Below are 10,299 nucleotides of genomic sequence, written 5' to 3'. Positions count from 1 at the left end.
GTGTGTGCATATGGGGTGTTTCCCAGTAGGACACATTTGTTCTTGTGTTCCAGGCAATGTCTCTTCTAACTTCTCTCTGCAATGCTGCCTTCTTCCAGTATTTCAGGAGGGTGAGCCTTTGCTATTTACGAAAAACATGGCCACATCTATTTTTTCAACAGTCCCATGACAGTTCCATCATCACTCTCATTTTATGGATGAAGAAACTGAGTCTTAGAGGAATTCAGTAAGTGATAGCTCTCTTGGATGCGCTGAGTAACTGAGACTCGCACCCCCTCGCAGGCCTGAATCCCCTGGCACCCCCTCCACAGGCTCAGTTCTGTGTATAATCTGCTTTTATCTGGGGTTCTGACCTTGCCTCACGGCCTCCTCCCCCTGAAAGCCACCATCGGATCGGATTCTCCGGGCATGGCTTTTCCTTTGGTTTCACTCTCCAGCATACCGGGGGCACGGGGACAAAGGCTGCCGTCGTTTCTCTGAACTCTAAGGGGTTAAGGCCTGGGTCCCGCCCCTTTTCCCGCCAGGCTGGCGGGAGTATGAATAGCCTCGCTCCCACTCCCGACTCTCAGTCGCTTCAGCTGCTCCTCGCCCCGCCCCGTCATTGTCCCCATCCGTCTTCTTTACCCTTCCGTCCTAAAAGCTTTGAGAGCTGCTGGCTTCTCCCGGTGCTTCGCCTCTCTCCACCTTCGGTGGATCAGACGGGCAGGATGGAGGGCTGCCTGGGGGAGGAATCTTTTCAGATGTGGGAGCTCAACCGGCGCCTGGAGGCCTACCTGGCCCGGGTCAAGGCGCTAGAGGAGCAGAATGAGCTGCTCAGCGCGGAGCTCGGGGGTCTCCGGGCACAGGCCGGGGACGCCTCCTGGAGGGCCCGTGCCGACGACGAGCTGGCGGCCCTGCGGGCCCTCGTCGACCAGCGCTGGCGGGAGAAGCGCGCGGCCGAGGTGGCGCGCGACAACCTGGAAGAAGAGGTGGAGGGCGTGGCGAGCCGGTGCCAGCAGCTGCGGCTGGCCCGGGAGCGGGCCGCGGAGGAGACGGCCCGCAGCCGGCGCGCGGTCGAGGCCGAAAAGTGCGCCCAGGCCTGGCTGAGCACCCAGGCGGCGGAGCTGGAGCGCGAGCTGGAGGCTCTGCGCGCGGCGCACGAGGAGGAGCGCGCGGGCCTGAACGCTCAGGCTGTCTGCGCCCCCCGCGGCCCCGCTCCGCCCCGCGGGCCCCCCGTGCCGGCCCCCGAGGTTGAGGAGCTGGCGCGGCGGCTGGGCGAGGCGTGGCGCGGGGCAGTGCGCGGCTACCAGGAGCGCGTGGCGCACATGGAGACGTCGCTGGGCCAGGCCCGCGAGCGGCTGGGCCACGCGTTGCAGGGCGCCCGCGAGGGTCGCCTGGAGCTGCAGCAGCTCCAAGCGGAGCGCAGCGGCCTCCAGGAGCGCAGGGCCGCGCTGGAGCAGAGGTTGGAGGGCCGCTGGCAGGAGCGGCTGCGGGCTACCGAGCAGTTCCAGGTGAGGAAGCCTGGGGGCCTGGGCAAGACAAGGCTTCAGGAAGTCCCGTTGGGGATCAGAGACCTGGGAAAGGGAGTGGGAAGTGGGGGGTGTGGTGGCTGCAGATTCAGGGGCCACTTCTTAGAAAACCATGCCTGGTGCCACTGTCCTAGACTTTCACAACTCTGTCTAGTGTAGGGCTGGAATGATGGAGGTTCAGACCTCAAAGCACACCCCTTCGAAGGGCAGACAGGCACAAGACATTGCAGCAGCCTCCTCACTGTCTAAATGGCACCTTCGTACCCTGATGCCCCCTGGACCCCTCCCTAGGCCCTACTGTCGCTCAGAAGACGCTCAGAACTTTCCCTCTCAGTGCTGATCTGATGGTCTGGCCACTCAAGAGTCTCCAATTTCCCAGCCGCCCTCCTCCCCCTGACAGGAGAGGGTGAGGGGCCCTGGATGGGGGGCCACCAGCCCTTCTCTCCCTTGTCTGGGCTTTTCGGCTCCTGAGCACATTCCAGAGGCCTGGGACAGCTGCTCCCCCTCACACTGCGCAGATGTGACCAGCAGCTGAGAAAACAGCCTCCTGCCTGGGCCAGACAGAGGTCTCACCATGCTCCCCCCCCTTCAGAGGAGAAAGATTCCAGAACATGTGGGAAGTGGAGGGGATGGGGGCCTAGCATGGGGAGCAGGAGACAGTGACTGGGACCCGGGCTGTTTGGCTTCCAGTCCTGCAGTCTCCAGGCCTGGTGATTAATTGTTTTTCCTTCTGCTTCCACTTTTTTCCTTCTCCTCCTCTCTGTAAGCCATCTCCTCTCCTCCCTCACCTCCCCCTTCCTGTGGGAGCTGAATTCTGAGCAGCATGTGCTACCATTTAATCAGCATCCTCAGAGGAGGAGCCAGGCCGTGGGAGAGGGCTGAGAGGGGCCACTGTCCTCTTCTCGGGGGCTTCAGAAGGGGGTTCTCTGGGCGGGAAGTGGGGTAGGGGAGGCAGGAATTCGCTCTGCAGAGAAGTTAGTCAGGGAGCAGAAGATGCTGCTGTAGCAGCCAAGGGGGATGCAGGTAAGTTAGCAGAAGGACCCCGTCACTTCACTGACTGCCTGTGGCTTGCTCTGCAGCTGTCCGTGGAGGCCCTGGAGCAGGAGAAACAGGGCCTACAGAGCCAGATCGCCCAGGTCCTGGAAGGTCGGCAGCAGCTGGCACACCTCAAGATGTCCCTCAGCCTGGAGGTGGCCACATACAGGTACAGGTTGACCCTGACCCATGCAGGCACACAGATGCACACATGCATGCAGGGGCAGACTCCTTGGCTGAAGAGGCCCAGAGCCACGGGTGGTGGAGGCTCTGCCACTGCTCGGTCCCGGGACTCTAGGCTGATCCCTTCCACACCACGACGTGTGCCACCTAAGCCCACCTGCTCTCTCGTGGGTTCAGGGCCAGAGAAGCGTCCTGTGCCCAGGAGATCCCCCAAGGAGAGGTGATATAGCTGAGTGGGACAGCCTCAAAGGAGAGGGCTGGACACGTGTGGGTCATCCATATCCAGAATCTTACCCCAAGGGGCTGAAAAGCCCAGTCTCTGTGTGTGTGCTCACACAGAGAGGGTGATGTCCTTGAGCAGCCTCAGGAAGAAGGAATTGCAGGTGTGGGCTGGTGGCACTGACTTGCCACCTGACCTGGGCCTCAGTCTCCTTGTCGGGAGGATGGGAGATGGGCTGGGTGACAGCCAAGGTCCCTTCCATCCTGAATGTCCTGGGGCCTGGCTTCTCTCGAGCCTTAGTGCCCTTGGCCCTGCCCAGCCCTTCTACTGAGCACATTCCCTGTTGGCTCAGGAAAGGGTGGGACCAAGGAAGTGCTGCTTCTCTGGCTCTGTGGCCTTGGGCAAACCCAGTTTCTGGGAAACTGGCCTGGTTAGCCAAGGGTCCACTGATGAAGCCTGAGGAAGGGGCTTTGCTACTGTGAAGGGCTGCGTACCGCAACCCTGCAGTGTGGAGCCAGGGCTAGACAGGCTATGAGGACAGTGCCCCCAGAATCCACAGGCAAACAAAGGCAGGGGCCCTGGGACAGGTTAAGGAGGGGAGGGGAGGCAGTGCCCAGAGAGGGAAGGTCGGTGAGGATCTAGGGATGAAGAAGAGAGGGGCTCCACCTCCATGGGGCACAGAGCTCAGGGAGCATGATGCTGCATCGAGAAGGACAGAGGTGAGACCATAGAAAATACTAACCACACTCAGATCATGAAGAAGAGCACAGAGGAGCTAGATGTTCAGGATAACTTGTTGAATTGATTGGTCCTCCCTCCCCCGCAATAGGTCCCCTCCTCCTCAGTCCCCATGGGGCACTAAGGCAGGGGCATGTACACGAAAGCCTCCATTGCCCTGAAAGGCTTGGAATCCAGAGTACTTAGAGATCCCAAGATGAGGGCCTTGACCCCTAAATCAAACCACTGAGGGGAAAGGACTGCGCAGGCTTAACCAGGGTTTTGAGGCATGAAAAGGATTTGGAGAGAGGGAGCTGAATTCATTGCCTTTTGTCTGTAACCAGCTCTGGGGGCCCTGGGGGAGAAGGAGGAGGGAGCCTATCCCATGGGAACGGCCTGAGAATTCCCACTTCCCCTGGGAAGCCCCCTTCTCAGACCCTCCAGATGGCAGTGTGGACAAAGGCAGCAATTAGCATGAGAATCGGCCCCCCACACGGAGGATGAGGTCATAGGCCTGGGGTTGGGAGGGGACTAGTCTAAGCAATGTGTGGGTGTGTGTGTACACTGTGTCAACGGTGTGGGAATCTGCTTGTGTGTCTGTGAGTCCAGCTGTGTGTCCCAAATAAGTGTGTGACTCTGTGTGACCAAGTGGGTGATATCTGTGGGATGTGACCATGTGATTTCATGCGCAGAGCCAAGTATGCGTGTGGCTTTTGTGTGATAGTGGTGAAAATGAAGAGGTAGCCTGCCAGGCCAGGGACGCGCATGCTCAGCTGTGACTTTTCCCCGGCTGGCTTGCCGACTGGCCGGTGGGCAGAGGGCTGACCCAGCTTTTCCTCTCTTGTCCCCAGAACCCTCCTAGAGGCAGAGAACTCCCGGCTGCAGACACCTGGCAGCGGTTCCAAGGCTTTCCTCAGCTTCCTGGGTAAGAGGAGGGGCCAAGGTCCCCCCAAAACTTTACCTTGCTTTCCTCTTCACACCCAGAACGATGCCTTTCCTGAAAAGCAGCAGTCTAAGTCTTGACGCCGTGGTCCCCCATGGCAGCGAGCATACTTTTAGCCCAGCCCATAAAAGGCAGGAGCAGGACACTCTTGCCAGAAGTGGTAGCTGCTCCCCTACCCCACCCCAACCCTGTATGTGCTGACACCGTTTCTTCTCCTCTACCTTTCCAGACCCTAAGCTGGAGCTGCATTTCCCTGGGACCCCAGAGGGCCGGCGTCTGGGACCTTTGCTTTCTGTCCTGAGCCCTACTCCCCTCTCCTCACCTTTGCCTGATACCCTTGAAACACCTGTGCCAGGCTTTCTGAAGAGCCAGGAACTCCTTCAGGCCCATGCCCCCACCTCGGCCAGCACCCCCATTCCGCCCACACCTCAGGCTCCCTGCCCTGCCACAGATGCCAAGATCAGAGCCCAGGATGCTCCTCTCTCCCTGCCCCAGCCACAGATTGGCATGCAACAGGTTCCAGAAGCTGTGTGGGCTGAAGCCAAGGTGGCCATCCCTGCCAGCGTCCTGCCAGGACCAGAGGAGCCTGGGGGCAAGCAACAAGAGCCCAGTCCAGGCCAGTCCTCTGAAGATCATGCCTCCCTGGCTCCAGCCCTCAGCCCTGACCATCCCAGTTTAGAGGCCAAAAATGGAGAACCTGGTGGGTCTAGAGAGTCCAGCAGATTCCAGGAGGAAGGGGAAGGACAAATCTGGGGGCTGGCAGAGAAAGAAACAGCTGTAGAGGTCAAAGTAATAAGCAGCTTGCAGCAGGAAACATGGCAAGAAGAGGGGGATCAGGACATGAAAGAAATCCAAGACTCCCCGGGTCCTTTGGAAAAAGAAACTCTGAAGTCTCTGGAAGAGGAGATTCAAGAGCCACTGATTTCTCCGGAAAAACAGCGCCATGAGACAATGAGATCTCTAGAGAAGGAGAATCAGGAATCTCTGAGGTCTTTGGAAGAAGAGAACTTAGAAACACTAAAAACTCTAGAAAAGGAGAATCAAGAGTTATTGCAGTCTTTAGAAGGAAGGGAGATGGAGGTAATGAGACCTCTAGAAAAAGAGACTCTAGAACTACTTAAGCCTATAGGAAAAGAGGACCCACAGACATTGCAATCACTAGAAAAGGAGAGTCAAGAAGTAATGAGGTCTCTTCAAGGAAATGTAGAAGCATTTTTATATCCAGGAAAGGAAAATCAAGAATTAGTGAGGTCTCTAGAAGAGGAGAACTTGGAGTCATTGAGAGCTCTAGAAAAGGAAAGGCAAGAGCCACTGAGATGTCAAGAAGTAGAGAACCAGGAAACATTGAGACCCTTAGCAAAAGAGAATCAAGAGTCACTGAGATCTCTAGAAGAAGAAGACCAGGAGACATCAAGATCTCTAGGAAAAGAGAATCAGCCACTGAAGTCTCTAGAAAAAGAAGACCAGATGACATTGAGCCCTCTGGAAAAGGTGAAACCAGAGGCACTAAAGTCTCTTGGAAAAGACCAGGAGATAGATAGACTTCTCGAAAAAGAGAATCAAGACTTATTAAGGTCCCTAAATGAAGAGAGTGTAGAGGCAGTGAGATCTTTAGAAACAGAGACTCTAGAACCACTAAAGCCTACAGAAGAAGAAAACCTGGAAACGTTGAAACCTCTAGAAAAGGAAAGTCAAGAACCACTGGGGTCTGTGGAAGGGAACCAAGACACATTGAGACCCCTAGAAAAGGAGACTCAGAAATCACTGAGCTCTCTGGGAGGGCAGAGTGTAGAGAATATGAGATCTCCAGAGGAGGTAGACAAGGGAAGTCAGAGGTATCTGGAAGAGGAAGAGAACGTGGAGAAGGGAGAGAATCCAGAGCCACCGAGGTCCCTGGAGGAGGAGGGACAGGAGCTGCCACTCTCTGCACATCTGCAGAAGTGGGAAGATATGGTGCAGGGGGGTCAAGAACTGGATCAGGAAACGCCCACTGGGAGACCTGAAGTGGACAGTGAGGATGAGGCAGAGATGGAACCTAGGGAACGGGATAGCTTCGCTGGGAAGGGGGAGGCTGTAGACCAGGGGGAGCTGCAGCTGACAGCCACAGGCAAGGCCTGGAGCCCAGGTGAGGGGCAGCCAGGGAGCTCTGAGCCCAAAGAGCAGAGGGTCTCAGCTGAGGGAGCCAGTGGGGTGGGAGGCACTGAGGGCCTCCAGGACCCTGAAGAGCGGCCAGAGCAGGTGGGAACCCCGGGCCTCCCAGCTCCCCAGGGAGTGTCAGAGGTGATAGAGCCAGTGTTGGAAGGTGAAGATGTGGCCCCCAGGGATGGCCGAGCCTCCCCAGAGGTCACCTTGGGCTTAGAGACTGCAGGAGCGGAACAGGGACCGGAGCAGGAGGCGGTAGGGCTGGAGGACCCAGGCGGCCTGGCCAGAGAGGAGATGATGGAGCCACCCCTGGGGAAGGAAGGTTTGGAGGCAAAGAGGGTGCAGGGCTTGGAAGGGCTCAGAAAGGAGCTGGAGGAGGCAGCTGCTCTGGAGCCAGAGCTCTCCACACTGCCCAGGAAGAGCAGAGACCCACTGGAGACTGCCAGGGGCTGGGAGGAGTCTGAGCCTGAAGCCCCTGAGGAAGCAGAGGAGATGTTCCCTGCTGAGACCTCGTGCTGCGATGGAAGTGATACCCCTCAACCCAGGCCCTTGAGCTCCGAGGGAGCAAAGGAGGATGCCAAAACAGTGCTGGGGCCCCCCAGCCCACGGCCCACTGAGTCCTGCTCACCCATCCCAATCCCTGAAGATGCCCCTGGGCCCCAGCCCCTGGCTGAGGGGAGCCAAGAGGCTAGCTGGGGGCTGGCAGGCAGGGCTGAGGTCCTGGGAAAGGTGGAGGGTGAGCAGGAGGATATGGGTTCTGGGGGAATCCCTGAAGGCCTCCAGGAGGAGGGGGAGGAGAGCAGAGAAGAGAGTGAGGCTGATGAGCTAGGGGAGACCCTTCCCGACTCCACTCCCCTGGGCCTCTACCTCGGGTCCCCTGCTTCCCCCAAGTGGGACCTGGCTGGAGAGCAGAGGTCCTCCCCTCAAGAGGAGACTGGAAAGGAAGGCTGGGGTCCTGCAGTCCTGGCCTCTGAGGGCCTTGGGGCCCATCCCTCAGAGGAGGAGGAGGGGGGAGATGAGGAGGAGGAACGTGGCCCTGACTCTGAGCTGTCGGAAGAATTTGAGGACTTGGGGACTGAGGCTTCTCTTCTTCCTGGGGTCCCTGGGGAGGTGGCAGAACCTCTGGGCCAGGTGCCCCAGCTGCTACTGGAGCCTGCAGCCTGGGATCGGGATGGGGAATCTGATGGATTTGCAGATGAGGAAGAGAGTGGGGAGGAGGGAGAGGAAGAAGACGAAGAAGAGGGGAGGGAGCCAGGGGCAGGGCGGTGGGGGGCAGGGCCCTCTGTGGGCAGCCTCCCGGCCCTGAGTGGCCCTCAGAGAGGGAACCTCCTGGGGTCTGAGACCATGGATGTCAGTGTCCCCTGGGATGATGGCTTGAGGGGTGCAGCATCTGACGCCCCCATGACTGCCCTGGAGACTGAGTCCCAGGACAGCACGGAGGCCTCAGGATCAGAGGAAGAGTCTGGTGCTATTCCCTTGGAGAGGGGGGGCCAAGCCCCTGGCCCTCTGGGTACCCTCAGTGGGGTGGAGGACACGGGCTTGGAGGTAGGGGACACCTTTGGTGTCAATGGTCAGGGCCCCAGCCTGAAGGAAGAGTTGGAGCATGTGAATGGGGGTGTGGTGAACGGGCTGGAGCAGTCTGAGGGAGTAAGGCAGGGGAAACCGGGGCCCCCTGAGGGTGACCAAGGGAGCCCCTTGGAGGAGGAGGAGGAGGGGGGTGCCCTGAAGACCCCTTGGGCAGGGGCTCCTCTTCACCTGGGCCAAGGCCAGCTCCTGAAGTTCAATCAGCGAGAAGGAGATGGAGACTCCTGGTCCTCAGGGGAGGACTAGAGGAAGCGCACCCCCTCCTGCACTGAGGTCCTTGGCAGGGGGGTATCCCCAAGCCCCTCCCTGCTCGGAGGCAGCACCCTTAACTTATCTCTTGACCCTTTGGTTTCTGTCCGAGAGGCCTGGCTAGCCAGGTGCAATGGGTGTGGCAAAGGGACCCGTTCCAAGAATGCAGGCTCTGGGAATAGATCCCAGCCCCTTGGACCCTGCTAAAGGGGACATCCGGCCTGCACTGTTCCACGAGGCTGAAGCCAGCTGAATCTCTGTAGGACTAGGCACCCCCTTTTCCTTGCACTCCCTTTCCTCCCCATCCCATCAGCTGGAAAAGGCCAGGGGCCCAGTGGCTCCTCCATGGGGAGGGGGCCGTGGTGGTCCATGCGCCAGGGCTCACCAGCTCTGCCCTTCTTCACTGCACCCTCATGGGATGTCTGGCTGGTGGCTAATGGGGGTAAGGGGGTGCTCCTATGTCCTGACCCCCCATATGCCTGCCATGTTGTAGCCCCATCTGGCTTTTCCCTGCCTGAATAAAGTAATGCCTCCGCCTGTAAAGTCTGGACTCTTCCTTCCTCAATTCAGGGGGGCCTCAGGGCTGACACAGAAGCAGAAGAAACTGGGGGAGGAAGCAGGAGATGCTAGTGTTAGGGAGGGGCTGCCTCCTGAGGAGAGGAGGACCTGGAAGGCCTCATGGGGGAGATAAGGCAGGCAGACAAAGGCTGCAGGCAGCAGTGCTGGAGACCTGGGGAGGGCTGGGGTTGCTGCTTGACCAGGGAAGGGGGGCCAGCCCCGGTGACCTTGGCGCCTGCAGAAGTCAGGCCTGTCATCATCTCTGCCCACAGGGCTGATTACAGGGATTAAGCCTTGGGACCACACTCACCCGCGCATGTCCTCGCTGCTGGCCCCTCAGTGCCGCCAACATAATAAGCCCCCTCGCCTCCAAACCCAAACAATTGTATGGCCTTAGCGTCTCAGACTGGCTGGGTCAGAGCGGGGTAAGGGAAGAGGGAGGCCTATTCTGTCTCAGTCTGGCTGTGTGGCCTCAGGTCAGCGTTTAACCTCTCTGAACCTCAGATTCAGCCACACAGCGAGGGATGCTGGGCCAGGTGACTCCGGGGCCTCCCAGGGCAGGGAGAGCAGGAGGAAGGCTAGGGAAAGCCGGAGGGCTACAGTTTAGATCTTCAGTAGGACTTCCCTTCCATGCTAAAGCAGGAGACAGAGAAGACAGGAAAGTGGAGGTGAGGCCGGTATAGACTGAAGCTGTCAGGGGTGAAACAAAAGAGCGAGGGGGTGTGCTGATAACGGGTTAGATCGGGGGTGCACCCAGGCACAGCTTCTTCCCAAGAGTACACCCCTTCCCAGGAGTTCTCTGGGTCCCTGTGTAGGGCAGGGTGACACCAGGGGTTCCTGCATTAGGCGGGGCTTGAAGACCTTGAAGTCAGGATACCCAAATAGAAACCACTCCCCAGCTCAGCTCTGCAGGGAAGGAAAGAGCTGGCGACACCTCTAAATATCCTGGGTGGGGGTGGGGCAGGGGCTGACAGACAAATGTTCCACGTCTGGGGACAGTCCCAAGGCCAGGGGCAGGCCCTTCCTTTCCTCGGGCCCAAGGCTGAGGGCTGGGGAAGATGAGAAGATGAAGTCTCAAGCCCTCTGACCTCAACTCATCCTCTGGACAAGGAAGGGTGGACAGGAGGCCCCCTGACAGAAACTCACTGTCTGTTTCTCTG

The 10,299-nt window shown here is 58.8% G+C and overlaps 1 protein-coding gene across 1 annotated transcript; it reads left to right on the top strand.

The window, feature by feature from the left end:
• Positions 1 to 545: 545 nt before the first annotated feature.
• NES (nestin) lies at positions 546 to 9,124 on the top strand. Its single transcript, XM_060090757.1, has 4 exons — positions 546 to 1,490; positions 2,588 to 2,712; positions 4,515 to 4,588; positions 4,836 to 9,124. The coding sequence occupies exons 1-4, from the start codon at positions 708 to 710 to the stop codon at positions 8,576 to 8,578; spliced, it is 4,725 nt and encodes a 1,574-aa protein (XP_059946740.1). The 5' UTR covers positions 546 to 707; the 3' UTR covers positions 8,579 to 9,124.
• The last annotated feature ends 1,175 nt before the right edge of the window (positions 9,125 to 10,299 follow it).

Source organism: Mesoplodon densirostris, chromosome 2 (genome assembly GCF_025265405.1).
Source record: "Mesoplodon densirostris isolate mMesDen1 chromosome 2, mMesDen1 primary haplotype, whole genome shotgun sequence".
In the NCBI taxonomy this organism is placed as follows: domain Eukaryota; kingdom Metazoa; phylum Chordata; class Mammalia; order Artiodactyla; family Ziphiidae; genus Mesoplodon; species Mesoplodon densirostris.
This window is presented reverse-complemented; position numbering and strand designations above follow the sequence as displayed.